The sequence below is a fragment of the Eurytemora carolleeae genome, unplaced genomic scaffold (assembly GCF_000591075.1).
Source record: "Eurytemora carolleeae unplaced genomic scaffold, Eaff_2.0 scaffold676, whole genome shotgun sequence".
Lineage (NCBI taxonomy): Eukaryota > Metazoa > Arthropoda > Copepoda > Calanoida > Temoridae > Eurytemora > Eurytemora carolleeae.
The window spans coordinates 1-20,422 of record NW_019396918.1 but is presented as its reverse complement, the minus strand read 5'-3'; the positions used below and the strand labels follow the sequence as shown (position 1 = coordinate 20,422).

The 20,422-nt window shown below is 30.9% G+C and overlaps 2 protein-coding genes across 2 annotated transcripts; both read left to right on the top strand.

Moving 5' to 3' along the window:
- The first annotated feature begins 1,420 nt into the window (after positions 1–1,420).
- On the top strand, positions 1,421–5,437 carry LOC111710107 (uncharacterized). The gene is made up of 5 exons (XM_023484137.1): positions 1,421–1,491; positions 2,767–2,831; positions 3,282–3,357; positions 3,630–3,699; positions 5,053–5,437. Exons 2-5 carry the CDS (start codon positions 2,768–2,770, stop codon positions 5,197–5,199), a joined length of 357 nt encoding a protein of 118 aa, XP_023339905.1. The 5' UTR covers positions 1,421–1,491; position 2,767; the 3' UTR covers positions 5,200–5,437.
- Positions 5,438–5,470: 33 nt separating this feature from the next.
- On the top strand, positions 5,471–19,963 carry LOC111710094 (mucin-2; the record flags this gene model as incomplete). Its single annotated transcript, XM_023484116.1, has 15 exons — positions 5,471–5,529; positions 5,729–5,756; positions 6,781–6,910; positions 7,476–7,680; positions 8,246–8,316; positions 9,060–9,104; positions 9,700–9,753; positions 11,189–11,254; positions 11,584–13,225; positions 14,951–15,030; positions 15,813–15,875; positions 16,047–16,119; positions 17,210–17,237; positions 18,661–18,700; positions 19,881–19,963. Coding segments are annotated over 15 exons (2,667 nt in total), but the record flags the coding sequence as incomplete, so codon positions are not given.
- Between the last annotated feature and the right edge of the window lie 459 nt (positions 19,964–20,422).

Below are 20,422 nucleotides of genomic sequence, written 5' to 3'. Positions count from 1 at the left end.
AATAATTGACTTGTAATAAGCAGCCTAAGGCCTCCATATGGTTGTAGGATGTATGTATATATGTATACATAAATCTAAACTATGTGAACTCTAATGCAAACCTGCACCTTGTGCACCTAAACCTTGAAAAATAGATTTTAAATCTTTAGTTATTCATCCATTAGATCGTATTACAGCATGCTAATTGCACATTTAAAAGGAGTAATTAAGAATGCATTCATTATCTCATCTTGCTTTTTCTAGCTCTTTAATTAATTGAGAGTTTTAACAAGTTTTATCTTATTTGATTAATACAAATTCTAAAAATCTCAATTCAATTTATTTTCTTCAGAAAACCATTTTATTCTAATCATTTTTTAGGACTTTCAGTTCTAATGAAAAATGGTAATTTAATTGAAAAGGTCGTAGAAGAAGAATAATAAAGAATAATGTAATAAAAAGTTTAATTAACTACATGTCTTTTCAAAGGTTGATATACAATTTTAATTGAAAAGGTCGTAGAAGAAGAATAATAAAGAATAATGTAATAACAAGTTCAATTAACTAAATGTCTTTTCAAAGGTTGATATACAATTTTAACTCGTCCTGATAAAAGTACTTTTAACTTGACAAATTGTATTTAACGTTTTATTTATTTCATCTTTGAATTCTTAATTTTTTCTTTTTTCAAAATTATAACATTTTTCTGTTTCAAAAGTCATTTTATCTCCTTATTTGAACACTACTAGCCTTGAACGTATTTTACTTGACTGTATTTTTGTTGTATTGTACCCTAAAAGCTTTGAATGACCAAGGATGAATTAATAGATATCTTTGATTTAAACTTTAAAAATTGAGGTTTCTCTGTTAGAGTAATTGTGGATTTCCGCTACAGAAACAATGGAGGCTATAGTTAGAACTAAACTTTCCAACCTAGAAAAACAACAATTTCTTCCACATTATTAATCAGATGATTAAGTTTAAATGGTAAACTTAAAATTACGCCGATACAGTTCCTTGATTTATCTTTAACAACTCAGACGTTAAGTTGCATTTAATAGTTATTCCAAATTGCTCCAATATAATACATGTTTCTCATAATTCACTGTTTCAAACAATTGTGTAATTAAAAACCAACTTGAATTTAACAGTCCGTATATATTGTAAAATAAAGATATAACGAACTATTGTGGTTCTTAAATACTTAATTATGTTTCTTAAAAGGACCAACCATGCAAAGATGGCAATGCCTGATTCAAAACAGTACTCTTGGATGCATTGTTTGTTTAAGTATGAATTCGAAAAACTGCAATATTTTCCACAATTTTAAACAGATAAAGGTTTAAAAGATATTGTTGTAAATCAGATATTGCCATATATGTGTGCATGGAAGGTCACTTAAAATTACGCATACTGCCCCTTCAATAATTTTTTTACTGTCAGATAGAATGTCTAGCCTGGTTTGAGAAGATAAAGGGAAACATGAAAATGTTTCTTTTGCTCAGAAATTAGGTAAAAAAATCATTTTCACAAATATAAATAAAAAAGATTTCGTATTTCCCAAAAAACAAATTCTTAAAATTAGAAGGGTGTAGGGCGGGGAGGGGGGGGGGTAGTTATGTGGAAGGATGGACAAGGAGGGCATGCACTTAGCTACTGTGACGTATAAAGACTGTTCATTGCTGAGTAGCTGGTTTCAGGTTTTTTTAAAAAATAGTAAGTAAATCTTCCTACAGCTCTTCCTACAGATCTTTCTACAGATCTTCCTACAAATCTTCCTACAGCTCTTCCTACAGATCTTTCTACAGATCTTCCTACAAATCTTCCTACAGATCTTCCTACAGATCTTCCTACGATCTTCCTACAGATCTTCCTACAGATCTTCCTACAGATCTTCCTACAGATCTTCCTACAGATCTTCCTAGTAATCTTTCTACATATCATTTTACAGATCTTTCTACAGATCTTCCTACAGATCTTCCTGCAGATCTTCCTAGTAATCTTTCTACATACATTTTACAGATCTTCCTACAGATCTTCCTACAGAACTTCCTAGTAATCTTTCTACATATCATTTTACAGATCTTCCTTCTAATCTGTTTACATATCATTTTACAGATCTTCCTACAGATCTTCCTACACATCATCCTACAGATCTTCTTACATATCTTTTTACAGATCTTACTGCAGATCTTCCTACAGACCTTCCTACAGATCTTCATAATAATCTTCCTACATATCTTTTTACAGATCTTCTTAAAGATCTTCCTACAGATCTTTCTACAGATCTTTTTTAAGATATTCCTGCAGATCTTCTTACACTCAGAATTTTGAAATATTAAAAGTTGGATGGCTGCGACAAAAAATCGTTTTTTTCACAGGAAAAGTTAAATAGCTGCCAAAACAGCAATTTTTTAAGACAAGCAAATTTTTGCTTAATATAAGCGATTTTTCTGTTGTATTAAATTTTTTTCATTTTAAAACTTAGATTGTACCCTGCACAATGCACATGGTTCCGTCCATTGCTTGCTTCAACAGGCCAAGATCCAAATACCTCACATCCAATGTGTACCCAACCCTTATACCCCTTTACCTTTATAGTATACAAACCTTGAGTAGATTTGGAGAATCAGATATTGATTGATTAATAGGTTTATTGATTGAGCGATTAATTGATTGGTAGATTGATTGATATGTTGATTGATTGATTAATTGATTAATTGATTGATTGATTGATTGATTGATTGATTGATTGGTTAATTGATTAATTGAAATGATGTGATGAAGGATGAACCATGTATTACTGTTGATAACACTTGGTGTCGTTTCTGCATCTTGGAATCCAGCAGAAGGTTTGTATTAATATTATCATTATTATTATTATTGTAATTATTAGTTTTCTTAATATTATTTTTAAATTATCATTATTATTATCATTATCATTATCATTATTATCTTTATTATTATTATCATCATTGTCATTATTATCATTGTCATTATTATTATCATTTTCATTATTATTAATATTGTTATGAGCATTTATCATTATTATTATTATTAATATTATCATTATCATTATCATTATATCATCATTATCATTATTATCATTATCATTATCATTATCATTATCATTATCATTATAATTATCATTATCATTATCATTATCATTATCATTATCATTATCATTATCATTATCATTATCATTATCATTATCAATTATTATTAATATTATTAATATAATTTTTATCATTAAAATTATCATTATTATTAGCATTATTATTATTTGTTTTGCTATTTTTTAGAAGGTCCCAGCACACCTGGAGGATTTGGTTTAAGAAGTGCCAGAAAACTAAACTCTGGATTTCTTGATCTATTCAGGTTTTTATTATTTCAAAACTTGGGAAATTTTTTAAAAGACGAAAACTGAAATTGGTGTTTAGTAAACCAGTTAGTCTTTTAGCAAAAAAAAAATTTGGCAGAAATTGAAAGGACAAAATTAGCCGAACATGATAGATGATCCACGAACAACAAGAAGAAAATAGAGATTTAGAAAAGTATAAATGTCAAAATACTTGCAGCTTATATCATCTAAATTATAGAGTTTTGTTGAAATTAAAATTTAAAAGATAAAAATGTTAACAAATGTTTAGTAGCACTGAGATAGTTCCAAGATCTGCAAAAGCTGAAGTTAAGAAGAAAGCCGAGGATCGGTCTTTCCAGGTTCTCTAATTTACCTAATCAATCATTTGATTAATTAATCAATCCATTTTTTAATTAATCACTCATGTGATCCTTTAAGCCCTCAATTAATCAACACTAACTTAATCCATAAATCACTGAATCAATTAATTAAATAATCAAATAATCCATATTTTCTAATTAATCACTTAATTGATCCTTTAAGCCCTCAATTAATCAACACTAACTTAATCCATTAATAACTCAATTAATTAATTAAATAATCATATAATCCATATTTACTTAATTAATCCACTTACCACTAACTTAATCCGTCAAGTAATCTACAAATTACTCAATTTATCCAATTATCGCTTATTTGATAAATTAATTACTCAAGTTAATCAAGTAATCTCTTAATTAGTCTATTGGTCTCTCAGTTAATCCATTAATCACCAAATTAATCCGGTAATCACTTAATTAATCCAGAAATAACGCAATAACTCAATTAATTACTCAATTAACCTATTAATCACCCAATCAATCTATTAATCACTCAATTAATCTTTTAATCACCAAATTAAACCATTAATCACTCAATTAATCCAGTAATCACGCAATATCTCAATTGATACTTGAGTTTATATCATATATGTGTGAATACATGTTTTTAATTTATGACTAAATAATAATATCGACTTTATAATAATAATGAAATAATCATAATTATGAATTAATGATTACTAGCTGAAGTGCCCGGCGTAGCCCGTGGAATTTAATTTTTTAATTCTGAAGAAAAAAAAAATTCGATATTTGAAAGAAAAAAAATTAGAATTTTGAAGAAAAAAATGTTGAAATTTTGTAAAGTCTATACTTCTCCCCGGGCACCCATGGGTTCCCTCAAAATGAAATGATAATAATTATGAAATAATGATAATGATGATAATTATGAATTAATGATCATTATGAATTAATGATCATTATGAATTAATGATGATTATAAATTAATGATAATAATGAATAAATGATAATTATGAATTAATGATAATTATGAATTAATGATAATTATGATTAATGATAATTATGAATTAATAATAATTATGAAGTAATGATAATTATAAAGTAATGATGATTATGAATAAATTATGATTATGAATTAATGATGATTATGAATTAATGATAATTATGAATTAATGATGATTATAAAGTAATGATGATTATGAAGTAATGATAATTATAAAGTAATGATGATTATGATTAATGATAATTATGAATAAATGATGATTATGACTTAATGATGATTATGATTTAATGATAATTATGAATTAATGATAATTATGAATAAATGATAATTATGAATTAATGATAATTATGAATTAATAATACCTGTGAAAGGTTGGGACTGTAACTCCAACCCCAAAGTCCTTTTCTGAAATATTTACACCTCGAGCACCTTTAGGAAATCCCACAAATCAACAAACCAATCCCAAATCAATTATTAAATTAAAAGAATTAGAAGTAGTTGTACTAGGTTACTTATAAATTTATGCACTATAATTGTATCTCTTAAACTTTATCTTCGTAGTTTATAATTCTCATCATTTCTTAATCCCCTCTACCCCATGTCTGAAAACACATTTTTAAACATATTTCAAATAATGCATGGCCCATGGTGGTTCAATTTAAATTTACTGGTTTTGGTCAGGGTGCCTTTACTTTCGCACCCATAATCATCATTTTAAAAAATAAAGGGAATTCAAGCCAGAAGTTGAAGTCGTACTTTAAAAGAATTAAATTTATTCTCCCTTAATAAAAAACGCTGATACAACTAGGGACGACTACGAAACGCACACAAGCCCTGACAACCCTTAGGAAAGTTTCCCGATTTCTAATTCAAATTTTGAAAATATTGTCAATATTTTCTAATTTAATCTCAACGATTTAATATATTCTAGAGATCGACGATTACATGCAATTTTGTGTCGCAATTAGCAATTAGAGTTTTGCGGACAACCTCTTAAAAATCATTTTCTTTTTATTCATTAAAATTGTGAAACATTCTACTTTATAGAGCTTTGTTTGAGAGAGTGAGACAAGAGGTAAAAATAAATGTAAAGAAATAGAATAAGTATTAAAAATTATTATTTCTAGCAAATATTGATAAAAAAGATTTAATTTTTTTTTTAAAGAATTAGATTTTGAAACTTATACAACATCTCATAAACCAGAAAATAATAATTTAGAACTAGTACTAGCAATAGGACTAGGAATCAGAATATAAGACTAGAACTAGGACTATACCTACTACCATGACTAGGTTTAGTACTAGGACTTGGACTAGGACTAGGACTAGGACAAGGACTAGATCAAGGACTAGGACTAAGTCTAGGACTAGGACTAGGACTAGGAGACTAGAACCAGGACTATACCTACTACCTAGGACTAGGTTTAGAACTAGGACGTTGACTAGGAGTAAGTTTATACCTACTACCTAGAACTAGGATTAGGACTAGGACTAGGACTATGCCTACTACCTAAGACTAGGACTAGGACTAGGGCCAGGACTAAGACTAGGACTAAGACCAGAACTAGGACTATACCTATTACCTAGGACTAGGATAAGAATCAGAACTAGGACTATACCTACTACCGAGGACTAGGTTTATGACTAGGGTCAGAACTAGGACTAGGACCAGAAATATGACTAGAACAAGGAGTAGGAATAGGACTAGGAGACTAGAACCAGGACTATACCTACTACCTAGGACTAGGTTTAGAACTAGGACGTTGACTAGGGCTAGGACTAGGACTAGGACTAGGACTATACCGACTACTTAGGACTAGGACTCAGACCAGGACTTGGATTAGAACTCGGACTATACCTACCACCTAGGACTAGGGCCAGGACTAGGACTAGACCAGAACTAGGACTAAGCCAAGAACTAGGACTAGGACCAGAATTAGGACTAGGACCAGAACTAGGACTATGAGTAGGTCTAGGACTAGAACTGGGACTAGGATTAGGATAGGACTAAAACTAGGACTAGGGCTAGGACTAGGATAGGTCAAGAACTAGAGGACAAGAACTAGAACTAGGAATAGGACTAAAATCTAATAATCTAGGGGTTTAATGATTATGAAGATGATAGTTCTGATTATGAGTTTGAGTATGTTTATGAATATGTTGATGTGCAAGATGAAAACAAGAAGATATTCGCAGCTAAACCTATTTCCGGTCAACCATCAGCTACAGGTACAATTTACACACTAAGATATAGATTTAATAGGGTTTTTTAAGATAAGGATTTAGTAGGGTTTTTAACGAATTTCGAAAAAATGTCAATTTACTTGTGCCCCAATTTTTCGAATATATTTAATATAAATCTCAAAAATCTTATTTTAAAGGAATGCAATTTACAAAATCACCATTTATCATGTTTTAAAAAATTGATAAATGTTGATAAAAATTGAAAAAAATCTGAGAAAAGTAAACTTTTAGCGAAAGTTCGAGGAAAAATTAATTTCGGAATTTTTAAAATTTGTTTAAATTTACGAAAATTTAAGTAATTTAACAAAAAAATTGAAACTTATATTATGAAAACTATCCGATTATACTATATTTATTTTAAATAGCAATGGCTAACATATGAATTTATGTCGCTTAAAGGACTAAATGAAGGGTTATTTTCATGTCTTCCTATAGAAATAGAAAAATACTAGGTTCTTAGAATTGCCTTTTTTCTTACGAAAAAATTTGTATTAGAAAATTTAAATTAGCTCAACAAATCCTTATTTAAAGTTTTTTATTTTATTTTCAGCATCGAAAAAACGTCCAAAGATTGTTCCTCAACAGCATAAATCCTCCAAATCACTGAAAAAATCTGCGAAACAAAAAAAGAAGACGACCAACCCACCAATAGATACTTTTCCCGAAGTAACCGAATCCCCAGTATCCACCAACTACAATCCTATAACAGGAACACTGGATATTCTGTATCCACCTATAGTAATTCAATCAGAAAGGTAAATTACATAGATAAATAAATAAACGTAGATAGCTTATGTACGCAAAATCACCAAGAATTGTACAGTCCGCGAACTCATACTTCTAGGGGTCAAAGTGTACTTCAATGATAAGCGGGGTGGTTTGGTGTTTTAATTTAACTATTTGAACAACAATATTTCACTGAGCAATACATCATATTGACGAGAACTGAAGAAGGACATGAGAAAGATTAAACTAACATAAATTTCTCTCTACAGAACTCATGTACACCACAAGTACTCAATCACATAAGAACAGCCAATGTTCACAACCGACCTAGTTAATCTATATAATAGGAATATCTTTAAAACATCTCTGTACATTTATTACATGCATTTTGGACATAAGTTTCTGAGAACACCGGGCCCTTCCGCTAGTATTTAATACAACTAAAAATTATCATAATTCAATTCAATCTTGCACCATATTGTCTTGTAATTGTAAATTTGTAACCCATTCATGTATCCTTGTACATTGTTGTTATATCTTGTACATTAATAAAGAGTACATTGTACATTGTACAACGATAAATGTACTGTCTAGCCTTGAACCTGCCAGTACACGAAGAGCTGGATATGAGTACCCTGAACCAGAAAATAAACTTCTTTTGCCAGGTAGATAATATTGCCAGGTAGATAATATATTGCCGAGTAGATAATATTGCCGGGTAGATAATATTGTAAGGTAGATAATATTGCCAGGTGGATAATATTGTAAGGTAGATAATAATGCCAGGTGGATAATATTATTGTGAGGTAGATAATATTGCCAGGAAGATAATATTGTAAGGTAGATAATATTGCCAGGTAGATAATATTGCCAGGTTGATAATATTGTAAGGTAGATAATATTCCCAGGAAGATAATATTGCCAGGTATATAATATTGCCAGGTAGATAATATTGCCAGGTAGAAAATATTGCCAGGTAGATAATATTGCCAAGTAGAAAATATTGCGAAGGAGATAATTTTGCAGGTAGATAATATTGCCAAGCAGATAATTTTGCCATGAAGCCAATATTCCCTGCAGGTAGATGATATTTCCAGGTAGATACTATTGCCAGGTAGATAATATTGCCAGGTAGATAATATTGTAAGGAAGATAATACTGTCAGGAAAATATTATTGCCAGGTACATAATATTGCAAGGTATATGATATTGCAAAGTAGATAATATTGCAAGGAAAATTTATTGGCTTTACATATTGTGCATTTATAAAATGTATGCAACTCCGATTAGCAAAATTTAGATGAATCATTTGCAATATTAATCAAAGCAAATATTTTCTGCACAAAGCACATTTCAAAAATTTCATTTTTATACATGTATATATATACATAAATGTATTTTTGTATAGGAGAGGAAATAACAGAAAACTATCTCTCGCCTACATTTAATTCAGGTTCTTCTTTTAATCAAAACTTCAAAATGGGGGGGGGGGTAATTTGAACCATCCCCCCCTGTAGTTTTTTTTACACAAGTTTAAAAGAATTGGTCTGAGGCTGTTGAAATTTTCTGACTTCTCCTAAATACCCATAGCCCTTCCTTTAAGTATAAAACCAGGCTTTTATACTAACTGCCTAAGTCCTCAGACACACTGCCTGAATGACTACTTTTTCCTGTAACAAACTAAGTCTTTGTTTTGACCCACTTTCAATTGATAATTTGATAATTTTTATTTTTTTTTGGAAAGTCTTTGACATTAGGAAACGGATTGTACAAGTTTTGCAAAAAAAAAATTTGCATTTCATTTGCATTAAACCCGTCAAGGAACTTTGCTCATTTTTAGTTTTTCTTACGTACACATCAGCTTATTTAAAATTTATCAAAATTTGTTGCATATTTGCAATGGCATGTTTAAGGTTTTTTATTTGTATCATGTATCATTTGTCATATTTGGACATCAAACATGGGATTTAGAGGGGGGTCCCCCTCCCCCAGCGTATCCTGGTTTTAAAGTACCCCAGCAAAATAGGGTTAACTCCATTTTCTTTCAGACGGGAAAAAAGAACCTGAACCTGTTCAAGCTCCAGATTCATACATATCTTTAGGTTTGTTTAGAATTTTCATATTATTATACTTTTAAAAACAGAAGCATAACACACAATTTTATTGGACATTTTTAAGACTAAAGATTGTCTGATTAAAACGCAATATTAAATTTTGCTTGATTAAAATAGTTTGGAAACCCAGCTCTGTATGGAATGAAAGTTGACCAGCTCAAGTTAAAATCATTGAATCCTGCGCCGAGAATTTTCGTGGTTCTAACGAGTTCTCTAATTAAAATCTAAGGCAAATCGGTCGAAGGGTTCCAGAGTTATGATCGGACATGCAAACACATAAGCAGAGATTACTACAGTATTTATATTATAGATAGATTAGATAAATACCTAAATATAATTATATGTCTGCTTTTAAGTGAACCCATAGGTACCCTGGGGGTAACAAAGGATAAATAATTGATTTTTTTTGTTTCAAAAATCTATTTTTTTCAAAAATCGACTTTTTTCAAAATTTTATTTTAAAAAATTCAATGGGCAACTGCAGACACTTCAGCTAGTATAAATTAAGAAAATGTATAGTTTTAATTAGAATTAAAACGTATTTGTAATCGGGATGCACTAATCATGTGATTTTAAGTTTTGTTTTCCTAATGATTTTGTATTTCGGAAAGTCTTCTCCTTTTGATGTTTCCTTAGAGAGGAATTTATAATTTATTGTAAAGAATATTTATAGCTGATTGAATTTAGTTCTCTAGTTCAAATACATGAGAAGTATAAGATAAGATAAGATAAGATAAGATAAGATAAGATAAAGTTGCTAAAATACATGTATCTGTATACCAAACGAGTTTACAATTACAAATTGGTGATTATATTAACAGTACAAGTATAAAGCAATTAGGTGGAAATTAGCTCTTGGCTGTTTTGATTATTTTTTCCACCTAATTTTAATAATGATAACAAAACATTTCAATTAAATAGATTTAAGGAGAACGATTAGACATCAGGGTGCAAATTTATCATATGCAAAATAGTTTATACATTAATTCGAATAACTAGAGTTTAAAGTAATTTTCTGACATGTACACAACAAATATCAAAGCATATTAAAACATATCTAATTAGTTTTACATGAATAGCAATTCGGTTTATAACACATCGTAATGTAATTTTCAAAAAGAGAATTTAGTAGTCTATTTTTAAATATACTTAGAGAAATGCTTCTTTTAAGTCAAGAGGCAGGTTATTCCACATCTTAAGAAGAGAGCTTGATGGTAAATACTGTAATGAGCACATTTTGAGAATGTCAAGTTAAAAGATCTTTCAAAGTTTCCAAGCTTTTTAAAAATGTTTTCATTTTTGCGTTCCTAATTCAACTACTTCTTGCTATTCATTAATTCCGACCTCTGATGACCTAAATTGTTGATTTTGGTGACCTAAACATATAATTTATATTTATTATTAATATATATTTATATATTAGGAGAACCAGCAAATCCAAATATATATATTTCTGTCGTCAATTCAGAAGATAATACACCGACATTAGGTAATACTTGAAAAGTAAATTTGGAAAATAAAATAGATACGGAAATATAATTACAAAAACATGCTTTATTTAAAGCCGTTTTTGTTGGCAAGCCTTAATTATCTTTCATTATAAGGGCGAAACCATTCTTGTGTCTTAAATCCAGTTAGTGTAAGTATCCTGGGCTTTTTCTGTATTTTGAAAATTTAGTAAAATTAAAGCATGACATGCACAGGTTTTCAATATCTTATCATTGAATGGATTAGCACGAATGTTTGTTTTTGAATACCAATGGAGTTTAAATTTTTCTAGATTCTAATTGTTTAAAGATGCATTTTATTTTTTTTCAGAGAATCCAGCGAAGGTTTTGCCTCCACCAGATACCTATTTATCTGTGAATCCACCCCTAGAAAAGCTGCCTCCTGTCCCTGGTTCTGAAACTCCTGATGTTGGTATAAAAACCTACTCGAACAACGAGGTTTACAACCCTAAGGCGAGGAGCTCCACCACACAAAGAAATAAAGGAGATGATGAAGCAGACCGGCCTATACAAGAATACAAGTCGCGTGGTGGTCAAGGTGATAAAGTCTCAAACTTTTCTCCATCAAACTTTGTAACTCCATCAGCTCCGATAGGTTCCGCAGATTTCAAACCAAGTTATGTGTCAACTCAGTATAGTTCTGCTAGCCCTGAGATAAATGATGAAAATTATGATACTCCGTTCTCTGCTCCTCTCCCAAATAGTTCTCCTGCTCCTCCCCTTCCAACCCCTCCTCCTAGTTCTAGTTACCAACCTGCTCCTATTGATTCCAAACCTAGCTATCAACCATCCCAACAAACTTCCCAGCCTAGCTATCAACCTTCCCAACAAACTTCCCAACCTAGCTATCAACCAGTTCAACAATCTTCACAACCTAGCTATCAACCATCCCAACAAACTTCCCAACCTAGCTATCAACCAGTTCAACAAACTTCCCAACCTAGCTATCAACCAGTTCAACAATCTTCCCAACCTAGCTATCAACCAGTCCAAGAAACTTCCCAACCTAGTTATCAACCATCCCAACAAACTAACTACCAGCCTATTGCTCCTCCCTCCCAACCTATTGCTCCACCAAGATCTCCAGTAAAAAATTCTGTCCCTTCAAGTGACACTATTCCATTAACCATATTCCTGTCAAAACCCCAACCTGCTTATAAATCCTCGAAACGGAAAACAACAGAAAAACCACAATCAATATTTGTGACTCCCCAACCTCGAACCACCACCCTGCCTCCCATCATTATACCACCCAAACCCTCATATTCCCCTCTACGACCAATTGGCCTTGATAAGAAGTTTGAACAAGGAAAGGTTATAGAGAGCCCAACTTCTTCTCCTGCTGTCTTTTCTACTCTAATTCCACCAATACAGTCTAATCCCAGACCTCCGCCTACCCCCAATGGGTTTCAAGGCTTAATCACAAGCTCTCAAACAAAGCCCAGACAACGAACAAGCTACAAAAACAATGCTCCTGCTCCGTATGTATCCTTGAGTCAGGATGTTTCAGATGATGCGGAGAAGTATAATTCTATCAGATTATCAGAAGAAAACGATGAGTACGGAAACCCCTCTGGCGATGTCATCACTGATTTTGACGGAATAAGTCCCCGGATAGTTGATCAAACGACCACGTTTAGTCAAATCTTTTCCCGGGATGAGTCCTCAACCCTGACAAATCAACAACCGGAGATTCTCTCAACAGAGGAGCAGTTCCATAGGTATACAGCTCCAGGTGGCGGCAGGACTGAGACATATTTATCTCCAGTACCAGGGGGCAACACTGAAACCTACTCTTCTCCTGTATTTGAAAGCACCGAAACCTATTCTGCTCCAGTAGCTAAGAATACTGACACCTATTCAGCTCCAGTAGTGCAGAATACTGAAACCTATTCAGCTCCAGTAGGGGAGAATACTGAAACCTATTTTTCTCCACAGCAAACAACATTCAGGTATTGGATTGTTACTTTTAGTTTCACAAAAAGTTAATTATGGGATTGAAATAAATTAAATCCTTTGAAATGAGCTAAAGTAATTCCCTTTCTCATTGATCAAAAATTCATTTTGATAATTGTGCCAACCTCCAAAGGAATTAAGTCTTTGCCACAAACTCTGATGCTATACCCCCAATATCTTTGTAACCCAATGTCGTGGACCTTAGATATATCAAACAATGAATTCTGTAAGATCAAAAGTTCTAAGTTTAAAATATCAAAGTTTTACGCCATCAGGTTGTGCAGATATATGGATTAAAAAAATTTGAGTTTGTGGCAAAGACAAAGTTTAAGTTTAAAAGTTACTTTAAAAGTTCCCTGCTCAAGCAATAAATATAAACTAGAATTATAAATGAAAATGAATGAAATGAAATGCTTTTACGGATAATTTGTCTTTTCCTTTCATTAGCAAATCCCTTTTTCCGGGGAGACACATTTTATCAGGGGGGTAATTATTATTAAAACCCTTCACCTTATCCTTTTAAAGGGTAACAGTGTAAATAGTAAACTTTATCAAGTGTTGGGGGAAATTATAAAACAAAATTTAAAGACCTCTTTTTTGATCAAATGTTACAGATTTTCATTTTCAACTTGAGACATGACAGGATAGGCATTTGATTTTATATAAAAGTGAGATGGGCATTTATACTGCAGGAATTATCAGAATTAACCCCTTTTAATCTTAGAAAAACTACGATGTCTAACTTCCTTATTCTTTATCAGAATAAAGTTTCAAGGGTACTGTTGGGAATCGATCATTAATATCTTTGCACGGAGAGTTACTTCAAGATACGATTACAGTCAATTTAAAGTTTTATTTATTTAATTTATTTTTGAAGTAAAAAGTCAAGTATTACATAATCAAATTTTTGAAACGTTGAATGATGTTTTGTGAACTACCTGTATACTGAACAGATAAGAGATGAACCCCCCCCCCCCCCCCCCTCCTGGATGGATATAGTGTAATAAAAATAACCTTGTAACCATACAAGATATGAATCTAAGGTTAAAGCAGATAATTCAACAGATGGTGGTATTCAGCTATATACAATAAATGCAGTTTTAAATTAATATTTACTCTTTAAAGGGTAATATAGTACTTACATCAATGATTTCAATAATCATGGTAGCGTCGTATAATTTACATTTGAAAAGCAACTTAGGTTTTTGCATTATTGGCTCTTTCTAACTTAAACTCAGGGAAATACAATTCTATCTGTAACTTTTTTATATAAAAATTTCATCTATTTTAAAGGTTTTTTTCAATACAACTCTAAACTAATTTTTTAGAATTTTTTAAACAGCAAGAAAATTGATCTTATGCAATTAATGCATTTCTCAATAAATGGTTTTTAGACGTAGACGAAATTTCAGGTGACCCATTATTTAATGAGTCCCAAGCCCGATTCACTATAGTTTCAGTAGAAGTAAATATTTCCATTTACTGTTGTTAGCGCCGATTGAAGGATTCATAACTCTAATTGGATAATGAGATAGATAGAAAGATAAATGTTACCGCCATACTATTTTTATTGGTTCAGAATAGACAACAAACAAATGAGTGAACCCTGATTGGATCAGGCGCTAATGAACTCGGCATACTGTAGTGGACATACCACATTGTAAATGAAGGATCACCTGAAATTATGCCTACAGGCCCTTAATGTATACATTTTGCTGTAGTTCTGGAGAACCGGATAGTTATGGATCCCCTCGGGCACCTGTACTAACTACAATACAAACTGATACTACAGTAAAACCAGGTAAAATATTTGTTATAATTCATACAATATTATATTAGATAATTCATACAATATTATAATAGATAATTCATACAATATCATAATAGATAATTCATACAATATAATAGATAATTCATACAATATCAATACAATTAGATAATTCATACAATATCATAATAGATAATTCATACAATATCATAATAGATAATACATACAATTAGATAATTCATACAATATCATAATAGATAATTCATACAATATCACAATAGATAATTCATACGATATCACAATAGATAATTCATACAATATCACAATAGATAATTCATACAATATCATAATAGATAATTCATACAATATTATAATAGATAATTCACACAATATCATAATAGATAATTCATACAATATCATAATAGATAATTCATACAATATTATAATAGATAATTCATACAATATCATAATAGATAATTCATACAATATCATAATAGATAATTCATACAATATTATAATAGATAATTCACACAATATCATAATAGATAATTCATACAATATCATAATAGATAATACATACAATTAGATAATTCATACAACCTAATGGTGTAAATCTTTGATATTTCAAACTTAGACTATTTGAACTAACAGAATTCATAGTTTGAAATATCAATTTTAAACGACATTGGGCTGCAGCGATTGTTTTAGCGGTTAATCAAACTTAAATAGTAAGCAGGATAACTGTGCATTTCGCAAATTTACCACCACCCCCCTCCTCGCTCTTTATCTATTTAGAAATATAAACTTTGTTCCAGGATATACTCCATACACTAGCACTGTACTAGAGGACCTTCAACCTGTATATAATGGGCATAAAGGTCATAATAATGATAATGATAACGATAATGGTAATGATAATGATAATGATAATAATATTGATAATGATAATGATAATGATAATGATAATGATAATGATAATGATAATGATAATGGTAATGATAATGATATTGATAATGATAATGTAAAGAAATATTAAGGAAACATTTTAGGTGGTGATGATATAAAAATAGATATAAATGTTTCTGTAAATAATAGAACCAAAACTATTAAGTTTGATTCAAGGTAATTATTTTTTTTAAATCAATTAATTTTTTAAACATATGTTTCACCTATTTGATCAGAGCTGAAAACTTTAGAATGAGATATCCTTATAACACACTTTTTTTTCTTAATTCGTTCTTTCTTGGATATAGTAGAGAAAAATCAAAAACCGGTTTTTCTAAATTAGAAAGTTCCTCCCGTTTCTGTATATAATCTTAAATGGCGCGCAAAATTTCAAATTTATCGGTTTCATATACGCGACTCTGATTGGTTGAATTTCATACACTTTTCAGGATACAAGTACAAGATTAGATTAGTCTCGATATTATAAAAAAGAGAGGATCAAGCATTAATCACGACATCCACCATTCTAAAGTTTTCAGCTCAGATCAGATTTAAAGGACTGTCGTTGTAATTTTAAGAGACTCCATTTAAAAAAAGCGCATGGCCTATTCACAACGGTACCCTTTAAACCTTTATCTGATTAACAGAATATATAGTCATTTCTCTACGTAAAAGTTTTAATGCTGAAGATATCCTTCATTGTTTCAGAAAAATGTGGAAGAGAATTTGGTTAATTTTTTTGTTTTGTTTATCAAATTAAGCTTTTAAAAATTGGTCATCCACTCTAAAAATGTAGAGTTGAGTTAAGATACTGATGTTTTGTGCAGTATGATCAACACTATTACTGTATTTTTTTGGGACCTTACTCAACCATGTTCCCTGTCTTACTTTAAGGACAGGATTTTGTGGTGCTTTTGAAAATTCTCGATATGTGAAGATAAAATAAATATCATACAAAATAATATTTTGATAAAGGAATTGAGTCTTTGTCACGAAGTAAAATTTTCAAATTCTTATATCTTCGCAACCTGATAGTGTAAACCTTTGATATTACAAACTTAAGTTATTTGATCTAGTAAAACTTATAGTTTGAAATATCTAAGGTCTACGACATCGGGTTGCAAAGATAAAGGGATTAGAAAATCAGAGTTTGTAGCAAAGACTCAATTTCTTTCAAAATAAAAATATTCTTATTCTTGGTTGTTCCTTTAATTAATTAATCATTAATTAATTTAAAAAAAATTTAAAATATTGAAATTGTTTTCAGGAACCCGAGCATATTTGAGGCTAACCAGGGACATTCTCATAAATATCAATATTTTAGTTTTGAGAATTTGAAATAATATATAAATTTGGGATTTAAGATAAGAAATCAAAAATAATGAAACCTGGGACCGAATTTAATAAATTTGAGCTAGGTCTCTGAACTACCTACAGACAGTTCAAACCTTGAATCACTGATTCAAAGTTAAATTGATTAATAAGGATTTAAATCGGTGATTCGGGATTTGAACCGGCGGTAGGTAATTCCGCGACCTCTCTCCAATTCAACAATTCCGTTCCAGGAATATATAAAATTCTATTCAAGACGAGTATAAACGATTTATCAAAATAAGAAATGTTTTTAAACAAAACGGTAGAAATGCTTGTCTTGCAGATTCTTTATACAACATGAACAGATTTCACATGAACAGATTTCATAACTTTTGTATCCTTAATCCCAGGATCAAATAGTTCTTGTACTGTCACGGATTAGATTAATTCCTCTTGGATAAACCGCGCATGGTCACACAAAAGCTTTCACAACAAAAGTTTTGATCTCAGAGGTCTGAACTTTAGTGTGTAGTATCGTATTTCTTAATTACTTTATCTCAATATCCAATGCGGGCACTTTAAGATTCTTTAATAAAAGTGTTAATACTCTACAGGATAACAAAGAGAGATTAAATTTATCCGTCCGTTTGCATAAGATAAAGATCAATTCTTGATCTCGAAATTCACAACACAAAAACTTTGAATTTTTGACAGTTAAAAACTTAATTCATCATTTGTCTAACTTGATTTTTAAAAAATAAAGAACTTCCCATAGCAACAGAGGGAAAATATTTATATTTTTATTCTAAACCAATATTCCCGATACTGAATACAAAGGAATGTTACAATTTTTTTATTTATTTATTTTGATTTTTTTTTAAATTACTAGGCTTTTAGGGCGCTTCGCGCCCATCTTCTATTTTAACTGTGAATATGTTCTTTTTGTTTACATTTTAAAACAAAGAAGAAAAAAAAATTTCGAGAATTTAAATTTTTTTACAAAATTAAAAACCTTTAAAACACATTTTTTTAAATTTTTATCATTCATAAACCTTCCCTGTGTTCACGTGATGTCCCACAAAAAAATTGGGCCCGATTGGTTCAGCCGTTTTGACGTTAATTAGATACAAACAAACAAAAACCCAGACACCCAAACAGACAGACAAGCCAAATTTATATACAGATTATTTAAAGGGGTAATGAACAATTATTTTGGTAACAACAGAATTTTTTTATTAGATATGGTAGATAAAACAGTCTTGAATGATTCTTTTTAACAGAATATTTAGTTTTTTAAGATATATGAATTTTATTTTAAATGATTTAAGTATTTCTAATTTTGGATTAAGTTTGATATTTAACTTCTAACATAAATCCTGTGGAAATATGAGAATATTCCACTAGGGGGAGGGACCAGTCATTTTGGATGGATCAACATTTAATGGTAAATTTCTTAGATTTATCTATAATTTCACAGCATTTACAGGGACAGTACATATAATCTCAAGTGTGTTGCGCTGGAAAGTCCGATTCACAACGGTACCCATTTAACCTTGGCTTGTCCGATTCACAACGGTACCCATTCAACCTTGGAATGTCCGATTCAAAACGATACCCATTTACCTTGGAATGTCCAATTCACAACGGTACCCATTCACCTTGGAATTTCCGATTCACAACAATACCCATTCAACCTTGGAATGTCCGATTCACAACGGTACCCATTTAATTTGCAATTTGGCGGATTCTCGCAATTTTGGAGAAAGAATGAATTAGTCAGAATTCAACACTGTTCCATATATATGTACAGAAACGTTAAGATACAGGTTTAATGGTTACGTAGTAAATTGGACAAACCTATCACACTGATTTCAGTTCTAGTTTTTCTCTTTCATATTCATTTGCCCATTAATCCGTTTTAACTAATAAAAGTAGAAAGAGCTAACCTTGTTTTAAGATTGTTTAAACTAAAGACTAAAACAAGACTCAATTCAAAGGAATTAAGCTTTTTCCACAAATTCTGATTTTGAAAGCCCTATATATTTCAAATCCAATGTCGTAGACCTTAGATATTACAAACTATGAATTTTGTTGGATAGAGTACTGAGTAATATAAGTCTGAAATATCAAAGGTTTACACTATCAGGTTGCAAAGATATAGGGATTATCAAATTTGAGTTTGTGCAATAAAGAAATATAATGCGCTTAGCCCTGTTAAATATATCATTGCCCTACTGTAAACTGTATTTTGTATTCTAGTATTACTGACACAATTCGTCCCAGTTTTACAGGAATATCGATAATAGAAGTTTTACAGAAAAAACATTTGCTAGCAATACACAAAATAGTACAGTGAGGCCCAAACAACAGGGGAATATGAACGACGACTGTTACAAGTAAATTTCTTTTTCAAAACAACAGCAAATACACATAGGCTTGAAATGTCGACTTCCTCTTCCACAGTTTTATGGGTCTCACTGTATCATTTCAGACAAAGTTCGAAATGAAAAGGTTAAATTCTTCAATCTTTTAACCATGATGGTGTTTACTGTTACTTCTGAAGGTTGTGCTAGAAAATTAATTATTAAAAACTCATATATATATAAATATGTATTTATTATCAGGAGCAGGGGGATATGATAACTTGGGGAAAGACCAAACAAATCCAACAACCTACAGGGTAAGAACAAGTTCTCTGATTTATCTGGTTTTCTTGGTTCTCTATAGTTCTCCTGGTTTTCCTAGTTCTCCTAGTTCTTCAAGTTCTCCTATTTCTCCTATTTCTCCTAGTTCTCCTATTTCTCCTAGTTCTCCTATTTCTCCTAGTTCTCCTGGTTTTTCTAGTTCTCCTATTTCTCCTATTTCTCCTATTTCTCCTAGTTCTCCTGGTTTTTCTAGTTCTCCTAGTAGTTCGAGTTCTCCTCGTTCTTCTAGTTCTTCTAGTTCTCCTGGTTTTCCTAGTTCTACTGGTTTTCCTAGTTCTCCTAGTTCTCCTAGTTCATCTAGTTCTCCTAGTTCTCCTAGTTCTCCTAGTTCTCCTAGTTCTCTTATTTCTCCTAGTTCTCCTAGTTCTCCTAGTTCTCCTAGTTCTCCTAGTTCTTCTAATTCTCCTAGTTCTCCTTTGTTCTCCTAGTTCTCCTAGTTCTTCTAATTCTCCTAGTTCTCC